This window comes from Lissotriton vulgaris, chromosome 2_1 (assembly GCF_964263255.1).
Source record: "Lissotriton vulgaris chromosome 2_1, aLisVul1.2, whole genome shotgun sequence".
Taxonomy (NCBI): domain Eukaryota; kingdom Metazoa; phylum Chordata; class Amphibia; order Caudata; family Salamandridae; genus Lissotriton; species Lissotriton vulgaris.
The window spans coordinates 1870146064-1870171482 of record NC_141687.1 but is presented as its reverse complement, the minus strand read 5'-3'; the positions used below and the strand labels follow the sequence as shown (position 1 = coordinate 1870171482).

Genomic DNA, 25419 nt, shown 5'->3' with positions numbered 1-25419 from the left:
TGGCTCCCCATCAAAAAGAGGATCACCTTCAAACTCCTCACCCACGCACACAAAGCGCTCCACAACTCTGGACCAGCGTACCTGAACCGCAGACTCAACTTCTACACCCCCGCCCGCCAGCTCCGTTCTGCAAGCCTCGCCCTCGCCGCCGTCCCCCGGATCCCACGAAGCACCTTTGGAGGCAGATCCTTCTCCTTCCTCGCGACCAGGACCTGGAACACACTCCCAACCCACCTACGGCAGACCCAGGACCTACTCGCCTTCAGGAGGCTACTCAAGACCTGACTCTTCGAGCAGTAGCAGCAGCCCCCCCCCCCACACCTCCCTTTAGTGCCTTGAGACCCTCGCGGGTGTGTAGCACGCTCTATAAATACTGTGATTGATTGGTTGATTGATTGATTGATTGATTGACCTAAAAGTTGGTGTAATGTTTAAAAAGGCATTGGGCTTCCTACTCATTTTGTGTCTTGTGGTAATGAGAAACGCTGTATTAGAGGAGGCCTATTTCTTGTCACTAGACAGGCCAAACAGCTAAAACATGTGGCAAGAGCATGAGGCTCAGATTCCATCTAGCGATAGTCCTCTGGGATGGGAAAACAATGGAGCAGTCCCATCATTAAGCAGAGACGAAAGAGCCCCTGGTATCTCTTTGTAGACCTCTAAGTCTGCCAAAAATGTTTCACATATTTCAGTTTGGCCACCTTTTCTGCTAGATATATGGAGACATTCTGGGCCATTGTCCATTGAAAAAGTATGGGTGTTTCTTCCCTGGTACTGCAATCAGTGACTGAATATTTGTCACTTTCTTCTACATTGGGTTCTGATCGTGGATATGTAGCAGCTGAAGAACACCAAGATTGAGTGAGGTAAAGCCCTGGTGAGACTACTTTAATTCCTGAGAAACCATGCTGTCAAGCTGAAGGACTGTAGAAAGGGATGGATCTCTCTCCTTTTGCAGCTTTTCATGAGATCTAGAAGGTGGCAAAACATTTCAGAATTAGACAAAGCAAGGTCACGCTGTCCTTGACCTCTTGAGGAAATATCCAAAGAAGGGGGGTCAGAGGGAAGACACCGAACAACTGCCCTGACCAGTCAGTCATGAGATCATGCATTTTTATTCAGCTAGGTCACAAAGAGATCTGACTCCAGGTCTATAAAAGGTAGTCAAGTACCATGGGCCACATGCATCATTGTTTGATTTTGCAATTCCTAATTTGTGATTTTTAGGGAATCGCAAATTAGGAATTGCAAAATGGGATGCATGATTTTTTTCCCATAATATTTGTGAATCGGTAAAAATCGCAATTTTTACCGAATCGCAAATATTATGGGAATACTAAATTGCAATTTCGCAATTACCATTGATTCCTATGGGCCAAAAGGCCCATAGGAATCAATGGGAAGGCATTTTCAAATTGCGATTTTCTTTTTTAGAATCGCAATTTGTTCATGCATTACCTGGGTGCAGGGGGGGTCCAAAAGGACCCCCCCTGCACCCCTGTAATGTATTTTTAAGTGCATGTTTCACACACACATGTCCTAAGGACATGTGTGTCTGTAACATTACACTTTAAAAAATGCATTTTTGTGCATATTTAAACATTTTCGCAAATTACCACGAGGTTCAACCTCGTGGTAATTTGCACCCCCTATTTTGAAATTCGCAAATTTCAAAACAATGATGCATTGCTTTTAAGGAATCGCAAAATTGCGATTCCTTAAAAGCAATCGCATTTTTGGAAATCGATAAAAATAGCGATTTTCACAAAAATGCATGATGCATCCCAAAAACGTATTTAGGAAGTGCAAACGGCCGAATTTACCGATTCGCACCGTTTGCACTTCCTAAATAGGTTGATGCATGTGCCCACATATGTTGTATCTCTCTCATAAGGTACTTTTAGTTGCCAAAACAGGTTGTCCATCAACAGCATGACCACATCTGTAACGTCAGATATCACGTTGGGGCCTTTTAGGAAAATGCACACACACTCAGTTTTACATTGCTAGTTGGCAGAGTGGAAGCCTGTGCTGTCTCGTCTGCTGATGTACAAGGGCAACACTACCGTCCATGTGAAACATTACCACGTTGGACTTAATCACTCACAAGCCAGCTAGTAGAGAGTCTGCTCTGAAGCCGAAAATATTTATGTGCAGTATATTTGGTATTTGCAAAACAGCACATACAAAAAATGTCTCCACAGTAGGCCCCCAAAACAAACTAAAATGAAGCTATTCAAACCAAGTCCTAAAGACTTTGGGGCCAACGCACCAACTAGTTTGTAGTTTGAGATCATGATCTCATATACTGCTACTTCCCAAGAAGATGTTGTGCTGGATGCATCTGCCACCTGCCATAATGAACCTCTCCACTGCAAAATGCCACAGATGTGAAAGAGATCTGTGGTTTACTTTATTGTCATAATCATTTTTTAAGGAGAAAATAACCTTGCAGGTATAGTGAGCAGAACTGTTTCAAAGAACAAAGAATGGGATTCTCTTTGACAGAACATGAGAATTTTTCTAATGTTATGGTGAACCTTAGCGCAAAAGGGATCTGAGGAACCAGGTTTAAGCTGAACACACACAAGTCCTGAGAGAAGAAGTTTAAACAATAGTCTTAGAGCAGCCTATGAAGAGACAAAAGTGTGAAGTCCTATCAAGCTGCTTTATTTAAAAAAGAAGTTTTTTTTACTATGGTTCTTGCATGCAGTGACATGGAAATGTGCGTCTAGAAGACCCACTGAGCATAACCATTCATTGTGCTCAATTGCGGCTCGTACCTGTGCTAAAGTCAGCATTGTGAAATTCTGGGATGTAGTTAACGGTTCAGAATATAGAAACCAGCACCCATTCTCATGTAGCAGGAATAGATGCTCAACAACGGCTTGAGAGGAGGGACTGGTAGCATAGCTCCTAAAAGGAGAAACCTATGGAACTACTACACATTGTCTTTGCATGTTAACAAGTGAACAAGTGTCCGCTTTGGTGGTCAAACCAATGGCAGCTGCACTTGATAGACAGTGTTGACAATTAAGAACACGCAGTAGACCCGAATGACCTGTGACCAATGGTGGAAGTGGGGGAAATCCGCTCTCCCCATATACATTGGTGGGGCATAAATCTCTTGAAGTGAACGATTGGAGGACCGTGACCCTCAGCAGTGGTCAGAGCCACAGGCTTCGGGATATGTAGGAAGTAAATATTCTTGGTCCGTGCAGAATGTGGCCAGGAAAAACAGACAGAGAATTACTTGGCGACATAAAAAAAACTTCAATGTCTTGGATGACTGAAAGAAGTATTTTGTTTTTACCATACACAGTATTTGGCTGTCAGTGATTGGGCTGTGAGTCGTCCTGCCTGTGTACTGCGGTACATCCTTCACAGTTCAATGAGATTTTCCTTTCTAGTCGCAATAGAAAACCAACTCCTCAGCCCAGTGCCTCATGTCTGAATCCTTAAGTCATGCCTGCCATCTCTTGGAAGGATCAGTGCTTATAGACCCAGAGGAGGTATCAATGTGCTGGGGGCATTAGATGTTTCAGTCTTCTTCCTCTTTGCTGAGGCTGAGGATGGATTTGTACTTCTAATCAAAGTGTTAGAAACCTGTACGGTATATTAATGAAACAAGTGACGGTAGGGTAACTCTTAGCTGTCAATGATAGCATAGGCATTGACCCTTCAGAATCAAAAACCAAAGTACTGCTACATTTATCTTATGAATATTCTACAGGACTTTAGTTTATATTTCTCACCAAATGGGTGACAAAATGCCATTTAGGGAGGCCTCCATCACCACCACAGACTTAGCCAAAGGATTCCCAGAAACAAATATGAAGTTGGCCTTGGGGAACCTGTACTTGTATAAATGCATGTGGCTTCTTTTGTATCTCCAAGCCAGTTTCAGAAATTACAATGTAATATGGAACGACTGCTTTAACAAGTAAAAAGTAGCAGTCATTGAGACAAAAATGTCCGCGTTCTCTGTGGCAGAGCCGGAGCCTTACTGGACAAAACTTGGTGCTCCACTGCAAGGGCTGGAAAGTACTTTCATATGGAATGCAGATCCTCAGAATTACCAGTGCCTTTTTGGGGGTCTAAAACAGGCCCCTTATTCATTCTTTTCTCGACACCTGGAGCCGTTCACGAGCTGTTCTTGGTTATGGGTTAACCGGATGCCTCGCGATTGACCTGCTGGAGTCAATGGTGCCAATGACCAGTGTACGGTGTATCAATAGCTTTGAGTTTGGCTCTCAAAGGTGTGGGGAAAGATTCTGGATAACTCATCCCTCCTGGAATACCTAGTTTGGGTTAGCCAATCTCGTGTCAGAGTGTATTTAATGGTCACTGATGGGGGAATGACCAGGATGGCCAAGTGTACCGGAGGGTCCTAAAGAAGTCAGATGAATGGTATAGCAGCATCACTGTGCTGGGGGCATTAGACGTTTCTGGTCTTCTTCTTTGCTGAGGCTGAGCATGGATTTGTACTCCTAATAAAAGTGTTTGAAACCAGTACGGTGTATTAATGAAACAAGTGACGGCAGGGTAACTCTTAGCTGTCAATGATAGCATAGGCATTGCCCTTTCAGAATCAGAAACCAAAATTACCGCTAGATTTATTTAATGAATATTGTTCAGGACTTTAGCTTCCATGTCTCACCAAGTGGATGGCAAAATGCCCTTTATGGAGGCCTCAATCACCACCAGAGACTTAGCCAAAGTATTCCCAGGAACAAATATTGAGTTCACCTAGGGGCCCCTGTACTTATTTAGATGCATGTGACTTCTTTTGTATCCCCAAGCCAGTTTCAGAACTTGGAATGTGATTTGGAACGACTGCTTTAGCAGGTAAAGAGTAGCAGTCATTGAGACAAAAATGCCCGCATTCTCTGTGACAGAGCTGGAGCCTTACTGGACATAACTTGGTGCTCCACTGCAAGGGCTGAAAAGTACTTTCGTGAAGGCTGAGCAAGCACAATGGGAATTTTCACCCTGATGACACTGGAAGGAGCTGGACTCAACTCTGCAGAGCACCCTCTGCGATTCACCAGTGAAGGGCAAGAATTGGTCTTCTGTAAAACACATACAGAGGAACAGAACTTGTGATGGTGCCACGACACCCAGAAACAAAGGCTTGTTTAACCCTGCTGTGAAATGACTGGTTAAGGCCTGGGGCAATTTTACCGGATGATCCAACAAAATCTCTGATATGAATGAAAGTTTAGCCCCTGGGAGGGTTCACAACTCATGGGTGGGAATGACCCTTCCTTAGGAAGTAAAGAATAAATCTATCCAGAACAATTAATCTAAAATGCTGCGGAAACTATTAATGTGAGCTATTACTTTTACTATTCTGTGTGCCAGTAGCAAACATTGTGTATTCTGGCCTAAATGTGCAACATCTTTGTGGGTGAAGGAGAGTACATGAAAGTTACGTCTTGGTATCATACTGGGTTTAGAAGGAACTAATAAAGCACCCGGCTTCACAGCCCCTCAATTTATCTCTTAATTGTTCCTATGAACAATGAAATTGAATGTCTCCATTGATGAATTTACCCTTATTGTACATCAGCAATAAAAGCTTCTTAAGGACCAACGTCAACATGGCAACATGCTGCGTAGAAGCTGTACACAGGATGGCTTTTCCCAAAGAAGATTCGCAGTACTTTTGTGGAGGACCACAGTTGCAAATTGCTTGTGAAGCAGCAAATATGTTGTGAATCCACTGTGTGGTTGCTGTACATGCCCATATTAAGGCATAGGAAGAAAGGAATCAATGGAAATGAAGACTCTATCATATAGGAAGGAAATGTATTACAGAAACAGATTCCAGTTTACACTCAACAGATGAATAAAGTGAGCTGGTGAGAGCACTCCGTCAAACAGGGAAAAGAGGTGTGAGTGTATGCATGTGTGGTCCTGGCTGTGCATGGATTTGGAAGCCACTTTGACAAGCAGCTGCTGGTTCCACTAGTTGCCCATTTAATACATTACATTGAATGTATTTGGACTTAAAATCGAGTTATTAATATCGAGCTACACAAATATTGAGTTTTTAATATTGTGATGCAGACATATTGTTTACAAAATATGTGTTTTTAATATCGTTTGCAATATTGTTGTGGTTAAAAAAATAGTTTTTTAATAATTTGTATGTATTTTAGTTCATATTTTAATTGTATATCTTATATAGTGTTTGTATAATTGCTGTCGATAATTTTGAATTATAGTTTTTAATTTTAAGATATTTATAATTTTTTATGTAATTGTTAATAGTAATTTATTATGTCGTAACGGGTTCTGAGGTTTGAGGGGTACAGGGTGCGAAGTTAAGAAATATTAATTAATGAGTACTTTTTGATTTCAATCAATGTTTTAAAATGATAATTCATGTTTTAAAATCATTATTCATTATGGAAATTGTGTATTTATATTTTTAAGCAATACTTTATGAGTGGGTTGTTTTGTTTGTAGGGGTATAGGGTGGAAAGTTAATTAACTAATAATGGATTTATTAATACATTGTTTATTATTAATTAGTTAATTGATAATTATGTAAATCGTGTAATTAATTTGTTAAGTGTTAATTTAGGTGTGGGTTGTTTTGTTTGTAGGGGTATAGGGTAGGGACTTAATTAATAATTGATTAATTGTTTATTAATTAGTTAATTGATGATAAATTACATAAATTATGTAAATATATATTTTATGTGTTTTTTTAGGTGCAGGTTGTTGGGTTTGTAGGGATTTAAGGCGGGAACTTAAGTAATAATTAATGATCAATTCATTATTAATTGTAATTAAATATTTGATGTATTATTAATTATGTAAGTTATTTAAAAATAACATTGTGTGTTGTGTTTGTAAGCTGGGAAGGTATTGAATTATAATTAATTAACACATAATTCATCATTTATTAATAATTTGTTTATATATTACTTAATATGTTAATAGTGTTAGTATGTTTGTGAGAAGCTGGCTTAGTATATGGTGCACACTTATGTAAGTTGTCACTCTGCACTAATCGAGACAACCTTATGGTGATTTTAGTGGATTTAGACAACCTTAGAAAGCTCTCTAAGTGGTAGCTGTGGAGAGCAGCCTTCAGGTTCAGTCCAGGGGTCTAAAGCTTGTTTTACCAGAGCGTAATCTTATTGGTATAGATTAAGAGAAAAAGAACCACACAATGAAGTTATTAAAAAAAGATGTATTTATTATTAGACACTCACTAACACATATAAATATCTCCTACCCTGAGATATACACAATGCACATAATACTTTGCATAAAAAATAGGTAAGTAGCATGAATACACAGTGGTCGCCAGGGGGAGACCAAACCATATACTAAATCAGTGGTATGCAAACCACGATGCAAGTGCAGACTGTACCCAGAAGATGTAGAAGTGCAAGGAACTACCCGAGGTAAGTACCCAGGAACCCCAGGGAGGCCGTGTGCAGAGTGGGAACACGACTGCGTGCTCAATTCAAGTCAATGGGTAAGTCACAATTTTAAAGAAGAAGGACCCTTTCCAGCTGACCAAGAAGAAACCAGTGGAAGATAGAAGGTTGGAGAGCCACCCCACCCGTAGATACCCTAGGAACCAGGAAATCTACATCAGGGAAGCTGGGTGCATAGGTGTGAAGTGGTGTCGGAAACCGTCATCAAACTCAATGGAGGACTTCAGGATGGTGCCGCTGCTGAAGAAGGCCACTCAGGAGTGACCAGGAGGCACGGAAGACTAATGCTCACTGATGTCGGGTGTTGTAGGAGAGCTGACGGTGACCTTGGAACTTCAGCTATTGGACCAGGCAACGGTGTGGAAGACCAGGAGCCATTCACGAGCTGTCTCATGTTGGATGTCAAGAGTTGAGGGGTCGGTGTCTGTCAGGAGCACCAACAAGCCTTGGCAACTGCAACCAACGTGGATAGTGAACACTAGGCAGAGTCGGGACCAACAAAGTCCAGTTGACTCACCACAAATAAGGGAGTCAGAGTAGTCCCAGAGCAAGCAGGGGAGCCCACAGGAATTAAAGAAGTGCCTAAAGAGAACCCACAGGCCAGGAGGCACTGGGGTAGCGAGAGGACCTCAAGCAGCTCACCAAAGATGCAGGTCCACGATGCAAGTGATGCGGTCAGGACGAAGATCTTGATCACAAGAGATGCTTCAGGTGGGGGCTACTTGGAGCCCGAAGATCTTGAAGGAAGGAAGCCAACAAGCCTTTGCAACCGCAAGTCGATGTGGGGCACAGGGTTACAGTTCCTGTGACTCCGACAAGGGATACTGGCCACAAACGTGGTGAGAGGACAGGGCAGGCATCGAGCTATGTGAAGAACTATCACCTGTGCTGAGCCTTTCGGAGTCCATGAGAGTCCATGATCAGCAGACTGATCAGCTTCGTTATAGTGTTTGCAGATGCAGGGAAGTGACTCCACTTCAAAGGAGATTCCTTCAGGTGTCTTGGATGTCCACAAGACTTGAAAGGTTCTTGTATGGAGCCCCGGCACAGACGTTGCAGCAGACTTGCAGGACGACGGGACTAGGGCAGCAGGAGTCTTCCCAGTTGCAGTCTCGGAGCCCATGGCAAGGTACAGCGAAGTCCAGATTTCCCAGACAGTTGAAGATGAAGTGGTATCTTGATATGAATCTTGTCCCTCAACCAATCTAGGGTTACACCCTCAGGGAAGCCCTAAGGAATTGGATTGGGATGATTCAAGGTTCCCTCCCAGGGGAGGGGGCAGACAGTGGGGAGGGTACTCTCTATGTTGTTTGTTCAGTTTTGCGCCAGAGCAGAAGCCAATGGCTCCCTGAACTTGCTTGACTTGGATTAAGCAAAGAGGGCAGCAAATGTGCCCTGCAAGCAATCTCAGTGGCGCTGGCATGCACCCCCACACTGCCCCAATACACTAAACCCTATCTTGGAGGTGGTCACACCTCCCTGTGACAGGATATCTATTTTTCTGCCTTCCCCAGCGTGAGCTTGGCTCAGCAGCAGGAGGGATAAATTGTGTCTATGGTGGGCCATGTTGTGCTGTCTGGATCTAGAAGACTGGTACAGGGTGCACTGAGGGCCTCCCGGAGGAGTTTTACAGTGCATTAAATCATAACTCCCACACTGTCTACGGTGTGAGGGTATGATTTCAACATGTTTGATACCAAACATGACAGGGTTAGTTACAGCCAGTTTTGAATTAGCCATTGTGTAATGACGCCTGGCCACTCTATATATCGTAAATGCTGATGCACTTATAACCCGGGAGAATGGACTCCAAATTTGTAGGGGTGTCCTGCTCATGCAGGGGCAACCTCGCTTAGAACCGAGCACCCTGCCTTTAGAATTGAAAGGCCTGCTCAAGGGGTGACTTATAAGTTTTAAGTGCAGTGACCTCAGATATAGGCAAACATATATTTTGTAAGTGGTGCTATCACCAGCTTACACAGGCTGCAATATTTACAACAAGGGGTGGTGAGGGACAGAGTCTCTGAATTAAGCAGAAAGCTCTCACCCAGTCAAGAGATCAGGGCTAGATCCAACACCGTTTTTTAGCTCACTGCACCATCCCAGTTTCAGAACCTGACTGTATGCAAATTAGTCTGTTCCTGTCCCACTGCATGATGGGAACAGGGCAAACCAAACTACAAAAGCCAATTCTTACACTGGGAAGGAAACAAGCTCCCGGGGACCGGTTTCTGGCATTACAGCCGTCTTCGGCCCGGTTTGCTTGAATCCTGATGGTGCAATGAGCAAGGGTCTCACATCTGAGAATACCCTTCCACGCTTAGGGTGGACAAAAATATTTACAACAAGGGGTGGTGAGGGACAGAGTCTCTGAATTAAGCAGAAAGCTCTCACCCAGTCAAGAGATCAGGGCTAGATCCAACACCGTTTTTTAGCTCACTGCACCATCCCAGTTTCAGAACCTGACTGTATGCAAATTAGTCTGTTCCTGTCCCAGTGCATGATGGGAACAGGGCAAACCAAACTACAAAAGCCAATTCTTACACTGGGAAGGAAACAAGCTCCCGGGGACCGGTTTCTGGCATTACAGCCGTCTTCGGCCCGGTTTGCTTGAATCCTGATGGTGCAATGAGCAAGGGTCTCACATCTGAGAATACCCTTCCACGCTTAGGGTGGACAAAAATATTTACAACAAGGGGTGGTGAGGGACAGAGTCTCTGAATTAAGCAGAAAGCTCTCACCCAGTCAAGAGATCAGGGCTAGATCCAACACCGTTTTTTAGCTCACTGCACCATCCCAGTTTCAGAACCTGACTGTATGCAAATTAGTCTGTTCCTGTCCCAGTGCATGATGGGAACAGGGCAAACCAAACTACAAAAGCCAATTCTTACACTGGGAAGGAAACAAGCTCCCGGGGACCGGTTTCTGGCATTACAGCCGTCTTCGGCCCGGTTTGCTTGAATCCTGATGGTGCAATGAGCAAGGGTCTCACATCTGAGAATACCCTTCCACGCTTAGGGTGGACAAAAATATTTACAACAAGGGGTGGTGAGGGACAGAGTCTCTGAATTAAGCAGAAAGCTCTCACCCAGTCAAGAGATCAGGGCTAGATCCAACACCGTTTTTTAGCTCACTGCACCATCCCAGTTTCAGAACCTGACTGTATGCAAATTAGTCTGTTCCTGTCCCAGTGCATGATGGGAACAGGGCAAACCAAACTACAAAAGCCAATTCTTACACTGGGAAGGAAACAAGCTCCCGGGGACCGGTTTCTGGCATTACAGCCGTCTTCGGCCCGGTTTGCTTGAATCCTGATGGTGCAATGAGCAAGGGTCTCACATCTGAGAATACCCTTCCACGCTTAGGGTGGACAAAAATATTTACAACAAGGGGTGGTGAGGGACAGAGTCTCTGAATTAAGCAGAAAGCTCTCACCCAGTCAAGAGATCAGGGCTAGATCCAACACCGTTTTTTAGCTCACTGCACCATCCCAGTTTCAGAACCTGACTGTATGCAAATTAGTCTGTTCCTGTCCCACTGCATGATGGGAACAGGGCAAACCAAACTACAAAAGCCAATTCTTACACTGGGAAGGAAACAAGCTCCCGGGGACCGGTTTCTGGCATTACAGCCGTCTTCGGCCCGGTTTGCTTGAATCCTGATGGTGCAATGAGCAAGGGTCTCACATCTGAGAATACCCTTCCACGCTTAGGGTGGACAAAAATATTTACAACAAGGGGTGGTGAGGGACAGAGTCTCTGAATTAAGCAGAAAGCTCTCACCCAGTCAAGAGATCAGGGCTAGATCCAACACCGTTTTTTAGCTCACTGCACCATCCCAGTTTCAGAACCTGACTGTATGCAAATTAGTCTGTTCCTGTCCCAGTGCATGATGGGAACAGGGCAAACCAAACTACAAAAGCCAATTCTTACACTGGGAAGGAAACAAGCTCCCGGGGACCGGTTTCTGGCATTACAGCCGTCTTCGGCCCGGTTTGCTTGAATCCTGATGGTGCAATGAGCAAGGGTCTCACATCTGAGAATACCCTTCCACGCTTAGGGTGGACAAAAATATTTACAACAAGGGGTGGTGAGGGACAGAGTCTCTGAATTAAGCAGAAAGCTCTCACCCAGTCAAGAGATCAGGGCTAGATCCAACACCGTTTTTTAGCTCACTGCACCATCCCAGTTTCAGAACCTGACTGTATGCAAATTAGTCTGTTCCTGTCCCAGTGCATGATGGGAACAGGGCAAACCAAACTACAAAAGCCAATTCTTACACTGGGAAGGAAACAAGCTCCCGGGGACCGGTTTCTGGCATTACAGCCGTCTTCGGCCCGGTTTGCTTGAATCCTGATGGTGCAATGAGCAAGGGTCTCACATCTGAGAATACCCTTCCACGCTTAGGGTGGACAAAAATATTTACAACAAGGGGTGGTGAGGGACAGAGTCTCTGAATTAAGCAGAAAGCTCTCACCCAGTCAAGAGATCAGGGCTAGATCCAACACCGTTTTTTAGCTCACTGCACCATCCCAGTTTCAGAACCTGACTGTATGCAAATTAGTCTGTTCCTGTCCCAGTGCATGATGGGAACAGGGCAAACCAAACTACAAAAGCCAATTCTTACACTGGGAAGGAAACAAGCTCCCGGGGACCGGTTTCTGGCATTACAGCCGTCTTCGGCCCGGTTTGCTTGAATCCTGATGGTGCAATGAGCAAGGGTCTCACATCTGAGAATACCCTTCCACGCTTAGGGTGGACAAAAATATTTACAACAAGGGGTGGTGAGGGACAGAGTCTCTGAATTAAGCAGAAAGCTCTCACCCAGTCAAGAGATCAGGGCTAGATCCAACACCGTTTTTTAGCTCACTGCACCATCCCAGTTTCAGAACCTGACTGTATGCAAATTAGTCTGTTCCTGTCCCAGTGCATGATGGGAACAGGGCAAACCAAACTACAAAAGCCAATTCTTACACTGGGAAGGAAACAAGCTCCCGGGGACCGGTTTCTGGCATTACAGCCGTCTTCGGCCCGGTTTGCTTGAATCCTGATGGTGCAATGAGCAAGGGTCTCACATCTGAGAATACCCTTCCACGCTTAGGGTGGACAAAAATATTTACAACAAGGGGTGGTGAGGGACAGAGTCTCTGAATTAAGCAGAAAGCTCTCACCCAGTCAAGAGATCAGGGCTAGATCCAACACCGTTTTTTAGCTCACTGCACCATCCCAGTTTCAGAACCTGACTGTATGCAAATTAGTCTGTTCCTGTCCCAGTGCAAGATGGGAACAGGGCAAACCAAACTACAAAAGCCAATTCTTACACTGGGAAGGAAACAAGCTCCCGGGGACCGGTTTCTGGCATTACAGCCGTCTTCGGCCCGGTTTGCTTGAATCCTGATGGTGCAATGAGCAAGGGTCTCACATCTGAGAATACCCTTCCACGCTTAGGGTGGACAAAAATATTTACAACAAGGGGTGGTGAGGGACAGAGTCTCTGAATTAAGCAGAAAGCTCTCACCCAGTCAAGAGATCAGGGCTAGATCCAACACCGTTTTTTAGCTCACTGCACCATCCCAGTTTCAGAACCTGACTGTATGCAAATTAGTCTGTTCCTGTCCCAGTGCATGATGGGAACAGGGCAAACCAAACTACAAAAGCCAATTCTTACACTGGGAAGGAAACAAGCTCCCGGGGACCGGTTTCTGGCATTACAGCCGTCTTCGGCCCGGGTCATCACCACCCCCTTTTCTGAATCGTTTTTGGCCACTATTGGTGTGGCAGGGTATACTCAGACATGAGTCCCTTTCTCACTGCTCCATCAGGATTCAAGCAAGCTGGGCCGAAGACGGCTGAAATGCCAGAAACCGGTCCCCGGTAGCTTGTCTCCTTTCTGGTGAAGAATTGGCTTGGTAGTTTAGCCTGCCCTGTTCCCATGATGCACTGGGCCAGGGACAGGCTGATTTGCATATAGCCAGGTTCTGAGCTGGGATGGGGCAGTGAGATAAATAACGGTGATGGATCAAGCCCTGATCTTTGGACTGGGTAAGAGTGGTCTGCTTAATTCAGACACTCTGTTCATCACCACCCCCTTTTCTGAATCGTTTTTGGCCACTATTGGTGTGGCAGGGTATACTCAGACATGAGTCCCTTTCTCACTGCTCCATCAGGATTCAAGCAAGCCGGGCCGAAGACGGCTGAAATGCCAGAAACCGGTCCCCGGTAGCTTGTCTCCTTTCTGGTGAAGAATTGGCTTGGTAGTTTAGTCTGCCCTGTTCTCATGATGCACTGGGCCAGGGACAGGCTGATTTGCATATAGCCAGGTTCTGAGCTGGGATGGGGCAGTGAGATAAATAACGGTGATGGATCAAGCCCTGATCTTTGGACTGGGTAAGAGTGGTCTGCTTAATTCAGACACTCTGTTCATCACCACCCCCTTTTCTGAATCGTTTTTGGCCACTATTGGTGTGGCAGGGTATACTCAGACATGAGTCCCTTTCTCACTGCTCCATCAGGATTCAAGCAAGCCGGGCCGAAGATGGCTGAAATGCCAGAAACCGGTCCCCGGTAGCTTGTCTCCTTTCTGGTGAAGAATTGGCTTGGTAGTTTAGTCTGCCCTGTTCCCATGATGCACTGGGCCAGGGACAGGCTGATTTGCATATAGCCAGGTTCTGAGCTGGGATGGGGCAGTGAGATAAATAACGGTGATGGATCAAGCCCTGATCTTTGGACTGGGTAAGAGTGGTCTGCTTAATTCAGACACTCTGTTCATCACCACCCCCTTTTCTGAATCGTACACAGGCTGCAATGGCAGGACTGTTGTCATAGTATGCGTGGTCTCCCATGGGTGGCATAATACATCCTTCAAAAAGTGGGGGTAACCATAAAAAGCAGAGCCTACTTTCCTACAATAATGTATATTAATTGAATTATCACTTGATTAGAAATGTTTAAATCTAAAATTAATTATTACAATGTTTAATAATTATTTAAATGATTTAATTTATAAAAACAATTGTATATATTTTTTATATTAATAGGTTCATATTTTTGGAAAATTAATAGAGCTATTAAAATATGGTATGTGTTTGAAATACATTACATATGTTTACTGAACAGACTGGAGTGGGAATAGAAAATTGTACTCCTCCGGTGTCCATCGCTTTCCCTACTGTTGCACAGACTAGAGTAGGAATAGTGCATTTTACCCCTCCGGTGTCCAACCCTTTCCCTACTGTTTCACAGACTGGAGTGGGTATAGTAGATTTTATCCCTCTGAAGTCCAACTCTTTCACTACTGTTGCACAGACTGTAGTGGTAATGGAAAATGTTGCCCCTGTGGTGTCCAAAGCTGTCCCTACTGTTGCACAGACCCAAGTGGTAATAGAACATTTTACCTCTCCGGAGTCCAATACTCTCCTTACTGTTGCACAGACAGGAGTAGGAATAACAAATGTTCTCCCTTCAGCATCCAACGCTACACTTTACCCACTGTTGCACATACTCGAGTAGGAATAGTAATTTTCCCACTCCGGTGTTCAACACTTTCCCTACTGCTGCACAGACTGGAGTGAGAATGGTAAATTTTACCCCTCGATGTGCAACACATTCAATACTGTTGCACAGACTGCAGTGGTAACAGTATGTCTTTTTTTTACAAAGTTTACTATATGTTTACTATTATTTCAATGTATATAATAGTATTAATGGTTTAGTTCTTTAAATATATTATCTGTTTATTTATATATCTAAATGTGTATTATTTTTTATTTTGTCATTAGTATTTTTAGTAGATGTGTTTTTAGATGTTTTTATTTGTTTTAATTGTTTAATGTTTATGTATGAATATATATGTGCATACATATACTTATATATATATATACACACACACATGTATATATAAATATATATGTGTAAATATTTTTTATAATAGTAATTAAAAAAGACAACTATAAATTTGGTTGATGTAAAATATATCTATTTCATATTAGTTGCTTTTTAAAGTTATGCATATATAAACACACCCACGTTTTTAGGTATGTTTACATAAATATATATTTATGTTTCACTTTAAATGTTATTTACATTTATGTAATATACATTATATTACAGTTATGTATTAAAATGTTTACATTTTACCATGGTAAACTGCATTTATTGAAAAACTATATTTGTGTTAATGATATTAGTGTAAAAAATAATTTTTACTCTATATTTCTGTACTCATCTTTATAAGCATAGGAAAACGATATTTGTGTCAACGATATTTATGACATAATATTTCTGTGGTAGATAGTCTGCCACTGATCCTACATGGGAACAGGAGGAAGCCAGGACGTATTTAGACAGACATTTCATTTATCACAAGAAGAAATATGTACTTGTTATCGATCTGTCTTTTCCAATATTGCTTTGAGAGGAACATGTGGTCCTGTAGTCTACCTCAATTGCAGACTGCAAGCCCTCGTGACAGAGTTCTATTCCGACTTCCTGCTAAGGTGAAACTGCATTATCGGGGGTAGATTACTTTGCCTACCTGTGCTCCGTACACATTTTTACCTAAACTGGCAATACGTTTAGTAACAGTAATTCAGACTAAATATTCAGTACATGTTACATGTTACTCATTACTCTGCAAGCTGGACAAACATGCAAAGACAGGATGTGCACGAGGATATGCATCTGGCCAAGATATGTCTGCTTCTGAGCCAGCCAGCTTTCATGGCAGGGGCGATGACATGTGTGGATAGGTGAGGAAGCCAGCACACAAGTAGCTCATGGCCTACCATCTACCTGTTTTCCTTGGAAGTGGAACACAGAATAGGCCTAGAATCCTAGGAGGAAAGACACTGGTATAGACTGGTGCTCCCATGTCAGATAGATGACTCTTTGGGATATGGAAGGGTGAAGCCTCCTTTATTAAAGTAGGAGGGATCTGTCCAACATCCATCATGGCCTTCCCAGGAGTACATCCAATCCCTGAAACATTAAGAGAATAACAGGTGCAGCCTATAGGACTCAACATCATCACCTACGCCGATGACACCAAGCTCATTCTCTTCCTCACCAAGGAACCCAACATCGCCAGGTGCAATTTCCAAGAAGGTATGAAAGCCGTCGTGACCTGGATGAGCAACAGCTGCCTGAAGCTCAATGTGGAATAAACTGAACTCCTCATCATCGGCTCCACCCCTTCCGCATGGAACAACACATTGTGGCCAGGGCCGGACTGAGAACAGAAACCGGCCCTGGCAAACTGCTCAGCTGGCCGCCCTGGGTTCAGGGGGAGTGCAGGTGAGCAGTTTGCGACGGCCGGTTTCGGACGATTTTGTTACCTGGGGCCGACATTGCCGACCCCCGTAACAAAAACGGCCCCCACCCTAGCGGCCTACCGGGGAAACGCCCGGTGCCCGCTATGGCCAGTCCGGCCCTGCTTGTGGCCCCCTGCCCTCGGAACTTCACCCACCCCAACGGACCATGCACGTAACCTCGGCATCAGACTCAACTATTCACTCACCGTGAATCGCCAGATCAACGCTGTATCCTTCTCACGCTTCAACACCATCTGCATACTTTGCAAGACGCTCAAGTTGATATACCCGACTCCAGGAAAACCATCACCCACGTGTCTCATCACCAGCAGACTGGACTACAGAAACACTCTCTATGCAGGAATCAACAAAAACTTCTCTTCAAACTCCAGACCGTCCAGAACGCCGCAGCCAGACTCATACTCAACATGACCTCATCACCCAACACCTCTGCGACCTCCACTGGCTCCCCTTCAAAAAAAGAATAACCTACATACAGCTCACACATACCTACAAAGCTCTCCACGACACCTGACTACAATACCTCAATGAACGAAACTCCTTCCACGCCCGCAAAAGAAACCTCCACTCAGCCAACCTCGCCTTAGCCACTGTCCCCTGTGTCTACAGAACCAGAGCCGGAGGAAGATTCTTCTCCTACCTCACAAGACCTGGAACAAACTCCCCCTCCACCTCCGACAAACCCCTATAATTCATCAATTCAGAAAGCACCTCAAGAACTGGCTCTTTGAGTGACCCCCAACTGAGATGCCAACTACCCCCCCTCCCCCCAGTGCTTTGAGACCCTCATGGGTGAGTAGTGAACTATACAAGAACCCTGATTGATTGATTGATTGACAAGTCCAACAGGAAAGCAAGTCAGTCAATTAAGGAGTGGGTTTGGGAGTCCTATAAAAAGAGCATCCTGGGAGTCGGAAGGTGATGTCAAAACTTCCAGGAAGTTTGCTCATGATTCTTCGGGCTTCTCGCTAGGCACATGGGGTTTTAGGCTGAGCTGAACAGATTTTAAGCTGGAACAAAAGGGGGAAGATAGAGAGCAGGGCAAGGGTGGGAATACCAGGGCTTCCTAGTGGTTTGGTGATGATTCCTTGCTGTTTGCTTCAGATACCCCAGGACCCTGTGGGAGACGAAGGGCAGTGGCCTAGAAGTTGAATATGCAATTAAAAGACTAAGTTAACTCAGATCTGGAAATAATACTGCCTGAGACTACAGGAAAAAGACTTAAGTTAAAGACCATAGTGCAATGTTCTTAAGTATATTATGTGGCTCAGCAATAAAGCCCTGGACCCTGTCTGATTATTATATAGCCATCGAGGGTGACACTTACAACAGATCTACATGCAACTATGAATTACGACATATTTGTATCTTGGTTCCTGCATTGTGCGGGTACAGCAAGAAGACATTGGAATGAATCTGAGATGCAGGGCGTAACACAAGGCCCCGCAGCCCCCGCATTGCGGGGGGGCCTCCGAGGGCCACTGGCTCCGGGGGGCCCCCCAGGGGCCCCTCACGTAACATGCTTCTTTGCGCACACACAGTAGTAGGGCTGTGACAAAAGGAGCAGCGTGGGCCGGCCGGGCCCCTGCTGCGAGATTGAAATGGTGGCGGACCTGGCTGTGCATGGCGGCGGGGGCCCCGACAGGGGCCAGGGGGCCCCCTGCGAGTCTCTCTTTCATCTTTATTATGGTGCGGGGCGCGGGGCGCGGGCCGGCCGGGGGCCCCGGCACGGCCGCCGGGGCCCTGGCCATCCGTAGTGAGTGACTTCTCTTCTGTTCTTGACTAGGAACAGAAGGCGAGGCGAGGCGGGCAGGCAGGGGGCCCCCACCCTGCCCGACTTGAGTCAAGTCATTGTCAGTGACAGAGACAGTAAAGTAAAGTCCGAATTTCGGTGGGGGGGGGGGGGGCCGGGGCCCGGCCGTCTGTCCGATGATGCAGCAGGGCAGGGTGCAAGTACGCGGCAGTGTGTGGCAGGTTGTTGTTGCAGCAGTGTGCAGTGGCACGCCACGGCACTCTCTGATGCAAATAAAATATAAATGGAATTGTAATGGTGCTGATTGCTGAATCGATCGATCGATCGATCAATCATCAGGCCAGGCGGGACGGGGACGGACAGACTGTGGAGATGCGCGGCGCGCACACACTTGTTTACTCCCAGCAACAGTCGGTCCTGTCCAATCCTGGCTGACTAGTCTTAATTCTTTCACTTTCAATTCCAATTTCCGCCGCGTATGCGCGTGCCGCGTGTCGTGGGGTACGAGGGGGGGGGGGCTGGGGGCAGGACTGATTGGCTGGCTGGTGAGTTACTGAGTAGAGGTGACCAATGATGCCCTGCCCTACATTTGTCGGCACACACAGCACATGCGCAATCGCCGCCGGCGCAATTAACATAAGGTGTGGCATCAGGGGCCAGGGGCGCGCATAGCCTGCCCACCCCAAGAGGAGCCAGGCCAAGCAGCCGCCCATAGCCATAGTCAACTCAAGACAACTTACAAGAGATCGATTCGATTTATGAAGAAGACAAAAGCCAGCCAGGCCCGCCCCGCCAGCAGACAGACTGTCCGAAGACAAGTAAGTTTGTCCCAGTCCTGACCCTGCCGGCACCCACATCTGACTCCTGACAGTGACACTGTCACTGACCTGTCCTGCTGCGGGGCCTAGTAAGAAGGGCCTCATAATCCTGTCCAGGCTGTCCTGATTTAAATTGCCCGGCGGCCCCCGGCCCTGCCCTCGAGTTCTGTGTCCTGCCCCTGGGCCTGGCAGCTGGCTAGCTAGCCTCCTCTGGCCCGGGTGTGGCGCATTGCCATTCAGGATGTCATGGTGTGTAAAAGAGCGAGCACCGAGCAGACTAGCTGGTAGAAGAACTTTAAATGGGCTGGCTGCCGCTGGGCAATTAATTCAATGGCGAACGGGCCGGGGCATATTTATATATGGGCGGGACGGGTGACTGTGAGGTGTGGTATTGGGCGCGATTAGCCGCGGTGTGTGGCTTGTTCTTGTTCAGGGTGATAATAATAACGTGATTAGCCGAAGCTGCGGTGTGGTGGAGGATACTTTAATGTCTCTTCTGGGTGGCTGCAATGCGGTTTGTGGTGGCTTAACGTAACGAGTGTTCTAAAGATAACCATAACTCTTCAGAAGATGCAATCGATGGACTGTCCCGTGACGTGACCGCTGAGTGTCCCAGGCCCCGGGGTGATCCGTTGCTCCAGTCCAGGGCAGGCCTCGTCTCTCTGCCCTTTTGGGGTTGTGGCCCTGGGTTTGATGGGGGCCGGGTGCACACGGCCTTTCTCCTCCGAGTCCAGAATGCAAAGACGAGTCTTGATTGTGGGACTAGCGGCCCATAAGAGAGGAGAGCGTTTTTTACTGAAAATGTGGAGGGGAGCAGGCGAGCAAAAGTAGGGCTAGGTCAGGATAAGATTGGAAGTTGGAACGGAAGGCAGGGGGTCATAGCGTGGTCGTCGGTGGGTGTGTGAACAGTGAACTGTCTCTGGGTTATTATATCACAGTTACTATCATTCCTCCATTGGTTACGGTATTGTAATAGGATGGGGGGAGGCCGAGGGAGATGATATCATCATGGTGAGAGTGGCACTGGCGCGCCGCGCGACGTTGGTTGGTGGTTGTCTGACAGTTTGTGGGGCCGGGTAGGGAGGTTCAGGTTGTGTGAGGTGACGGTCACTCTGATGGCCCGAGCTGTGGGCACTCTGGTATGCAGTGCAAAGTGCGCAATTAATGGTGCCCGTGCCCCGGGGCCACCCTGAGCCTGGCTGGCTGACTCGGCCAGACTCCTGAGCATGAGCAGAGCACTTTCTTTTTTTCTGAGTTTATTTTTTTCAGTCGACAGTCGACTCGAAAGTCTCGAATTTAAATTCAAAACGTCAACGATGATGAAATGGCGGCAGGACGGGGAGCGAGGGTGAGGGAGGGGGATGATGCGTGCGCGCGGCGCGCACACAGTCAGTCACTGAGCAGAGGAGGGAGGAAGGAGAGTATAAAGTAATGGTAGAATCACAGACAGGGGGATTCTAGAATCTCCGTCCCTTCCCCTCTTCTGCATGTATTCAGTGAAAATGTAATTCCTAACTATTTCCAAAAGTCGAGTTCAAAGCTCAGAAACCCCTAAAAGGACTCTCCCTAAAAAACATCACTGTTGTGCATTGATTGGATATGGACCAGTCTGTCGTCGGAGTTACTGACATGGCCTTGTTCATTGCACCTGTAAAAGGCATCTTCTCTTCTGTCTTCTAAAATTGTTCTTCACGGAGTGGTGCTTCTCTTCTCTGGGGCTTCTTAGACAGTAGTTAGTGGTGCATACAGTATGCCAGCCGGTGGTGCATGCAGTGAGGACACCGTGTGATAAGCAGTGATGCTGGCTGGCAGTGAGGACACACAGTAGGAGGCAGTGGTGCATACGGTGAACATAGCATAGGAGGCAGCGATACATACATTGTAGAGAAATTATATGGTGCATACAGTGAAGGCAGTATAGGAGGCAGTGCTGCATACGGTGTGAAGACAGTAAAGGAGGCAGTGGTGCATACAGTGCAGATAATAGCGTAGGCAGTGGTGCATACAGTGAAGGCAGTATAGGAGGCAGTGCTGACTGCACTGCTGCCATCTGCGTTCTACCTGGTGTGTGTGTGTGTGTGTGTGTGTAGGGGGGTGGTGGGGGAAGGTGAGAGAGGAAACTTTCCACCACCTCTACTGCATGGACTTATTGTCTGCTAGCTTGCTCTTGCTCCTCGTGTTAGGGAAGCTTCTCATGCTGTAACCCTGCTGTAGGCCAGTGAAGCCTCTTAAAACCTTTCAGCAAACACAAGTCTAACTCAATGGCATTTGCCAGTGCTTGCTTTCTTCCCTATCTCATTGGAAAGGCTACTCAAGTGATTTTGAGGTATGTAATCTAAGCTCGAGCAGCCACGAGTTCCGATGGTCACAGTCTACATGCTGGTGAGTGCATGTTTGTTTCAAGGGTTTTTTTTTGCTTTACCAGCGCAGAACCTCTTCATAAGAATGTTAAGCTGATGAGGTCCTTCCAGGTGCGCTGCTGCGCGCGAGGACGGGCACCAACACATGCATGCAACTGAAGCAGAAATAATAAACTGGGGAATTCTTGGGCATGACGCTTTGAAAATTTTGATAACAGTATATGGTACACGGTAAGCTGCAGAATGTTTAAAATAGAGAAATGTCCTTGTGTCAAAACTGCAACTTTGATCAGAATCGATAAGACGCATTTAAAAAAAAAAACTTTTGTTTAAAAGTGATGGCAAAACAGCGTTTAATTGTAAATAACAGCACCTTGACTTCATAAATCATGACGGACTGGCGCACTAGCTTTCGATATTCATAAACTTGGGTAGCAGCATGTATGATTAATGTATGATTCAGTGACTTGTCCGTAGCACCTCACAGGTCAACTCATCATTTTCCTAAAATTGTATTCTATCTCGTTCCTAATTGTTTGTCTGAAAGTAGGATTCCCCACAGTAGCCTTTGGAGTCCTCATGAGAGTACTGTTGTCCAGGCATTGTGCTATTACACAAACAAGGGTAACGGACTGTGATCTTACAATCCTGGGTCTGCATAGATATTCGGCATGTAATATCGATGTCAACAACCCTTTAGTGCCATACAAATGGTTTCACACGTAAGCCAAAGTCTGTCGGCAGGCAGACTGTAGAGAATGAGATGGTAGCGAGCCTAGGCCAGGAAGGCATTGCTGTGCTAGATACTCTACCACAAAATGACCACGATGACTTATTGCCAGAATAAACAAGTTACACACCTGCATTTTGTGCGGCTTCCAGGTCTTATGAAAGCTTAGTGCCTGATTTAGAGCTTGTCGGACAGCCGACTCCGTAAGGTTGGCATATTTGGGCAAAATGGAAGGCTTGGGCAAAGGGCGCTGAGGAATAGGATGCCGCGCCGCCGGGGAAGCATGGTGGGCCGCGGAGGGGGTAGGGGGGCCCCTCCATGTGCTTTGCAGGGGGGCCCCCTCAAGTTTCGTTACGCCACTGCTGAGATGCTCTATATTTACAGAGTGGACGTTTCTAAACAGCTCAAAGACTGTTACTGCATGACCAGGGCCATAAAGACAAAAGTCTTTAATTTTTATTTCACATTGAATTTCGTCATTATTACCGAAGGGTAAACAAAATGCCCACACATAGTAATTCATTTTCTGGTAATTTGTGGCTGGTTTTCATGGGACTTTGGATGAAAACCATCTGCTTTCAGGACAGACTGGTGCCGCTAAAAGGCAAGGAGACTTAATTAGCAAGATAACCATGCATTTTAAAATACATGATTTTATTTTTCACCAGACATAATGCTACAGGGAGTTACAGTGTTGATTATGCCCATGCCTCTTGGAACTTTCATAACAGGCTGAGGCTGAGTCTTGTCCAGATTTACAATTACCTTGTCTGCCCCACATTCTGTTCCATCCAGTGGGGGGTCCAGCTTAGTTTTGCATGACGCATCTCCTTCCACGAGGCACCACAGCCCAGCACACATCAAATGCTGAAAGCACAAAAGAAGGCAAGGTTTTAAGGCAACTTACAGTTTAATGAACTCAAGTAATAGATACAACAAAAAGCACTATGCAATACCTATAGGAACCAAACAACGGAAATTTCAATAAAAAATGCGATGATGTGAAACACTAAACAAAGAGAAAAGTTTTCACTTTCCCACTTCTGCAATTGTGTTCTGTTGCCACGTTCTTCATTTTGGTGGATCCCAAACAGGGCAGCTGTGGGGACGAGAAAACTCAACTAGATTAAACACAGTAATATTGAAAAGCAAGGAGGTTTCAAAGAAAAGAAGGCATTTAAAGTATTGCATTGGCCCCTTATTCTGGGATAGAACTGAGAGGGCCTAATAGGACGGCTTAGAGACCCTGGGGTATAGAATACACGTCTCATGTGTGCAAGACCACTGACTCATTGTCAGCGAAACTGCTCTCCCTCCCTCGCAGCTCCACCATTAAGTGAGGCCTTCCCACAAGCCCCTGCACTCTCGAGTGTTGGTGTTCAAGGCCCTCCTCCATCCGCAAGTTTCAGCTGCGCCTCATCCCTGGTGGTCCAGTGGACCTCTGTCTCTATTCTCTCGCTCTGCTTTTTCTCTCCTTTTTCACTAGTTTTTTTTCCTCACTTCTATCTCCCCCTTCAATCTCCTTCTGTGTCCTCTGTGTCTTTCCTCCACTTTTTCTTGCACTTTTGCTGCCTTATTTGCACTATTCTCTCTCTTTTTGCCTGTTTTTCCCCTCTGCTGCTGCCCCTGCGGCCCCTCCCCCCCAGCACGACCAGTGCGACCGGCCCAATCCCGCTCCCCTCCCCGCTCCCGCCTCCCAGCTCTCCCCGACCCCTACTTAATGGCGGCCGCTGCGGGGACAGGCGAGCAAGACCACTGACTCATTGTCAGTGAATTTGCTCTCCCTCCCTCGCAGCTTTACCATTAAGTGAGGATATCCCCCCCGAGCCCCTACACCCTCGATTGTTGGTGTTCGAGGCCCTCCTCCACCCGCAGGTTTTACCTGTGCTTCATCCCTGGTGGGTGACCTCTGTCTCCATTGTTTCGCTCCGCTTTTTCTCTCCTTTTTCACTGTTTTTTTCCCTCACTTCTATCTCCCACCTTCACTCTCCTTCTGGGTCTTTCCTCCATTTCCTGTTGTTCTTCCCTCATTTCAAGCTCCCCCCTTCACTCTCCTTCTGTGTCTGTCCTCCTTTACCCTCATCTCAATCTCCCCCTTTCACTCTACTTCTGTGTCTTTCCTCCACTCTTTATTGCACTTTTGCTGCCTTATTTGCACTTTTCTCTCTCTTTTTGCCTTTTTCCTTTTGCCCTTTGCAGCCTGTTTTCCCCTCCTGCTGCTGCCCCCGCGGCCCCTCCCCCTCAGCACGACCAGTGCGACCGGCCCAATCCAGCCCCCCTCCCCACTCCTGCCTCCCTGCTGTCCAGCCCTCCCCGCACCCTACTTAATGCCGTCTGTGCCGCCGACATGCCAAAGGCAAGCCAGTCTGCGCCCATCCGCGACCCGACTGCGACCAGCGCCAGGAAACCTGGATCTCTGCACCGTCAATGCTATGACCCAGCGGCACTACATGCTCTCAACCCAGGCCACAACAACAACTGCAATCTAGCATCACCAGCCGACACCTATGGACCCTTCAGCTGTCATCACTGCCAGCACACCTGCAGCACCGCCAAGACCACGGACCCAGCGCAACCTGCCTGCAAGAACACAACTAAACCAAAGACCCTGCAATGCATCCTCCTCATCGTCCGATCCCTTCACAAACACGCCACATTTCTGGAACCTCCTCGCAGCACCACCCCGGACGTAGCATTCTTTACCGAATCCTGGACCAACACCACCCCGGGACCGGACATTGCCATCGCCATTCGGCAAGGATACAAGATCTCCAGGAAGGACCACTCCAGTAGCCCGGGAGGAGGAAACCCCATCATCTACAAATCCACTCTCCACCTGAGCACACTCCCTGACGAGCCCACAGACCTGATGGAACACCTTCACTTCAAGTTACTGGGCAGCCCTATCTCCACCCTCCGAGGAACCCTCATCTACCGACCCCATTGACCCTGCAGACTTTTTGCCAATTC

The 25419-nt window shown here is 46.4% G+C and overlaps 1 protein-coding gene across 2 annotated transcripts in view; it reads right to left on the bottom strand.

The window, feature by feature from the left end:
- The window catches only part of ADAMTS17 (ADAM metallopeptidase with thrombospondin type 1 motif 17), a 1053865-nt gene that overhangs the window by 461747 nt on the left and 566699 nt on the right, over nucleotides 1–25419 (bottom strand). For both annotated transcript variants that reach the window (XM_086958065.1, XM_086958066.1), the window contains exon 11: nucleotides 23215–23316. In XM_086958065.1, the coding sequence (XP_086814191.1) occupies nucleotides 23215–23316 (102 nt within the window). The remainder of the gene's footprint in view (nucleotides 1–23214; nucleotides 23317–25419) is intronic.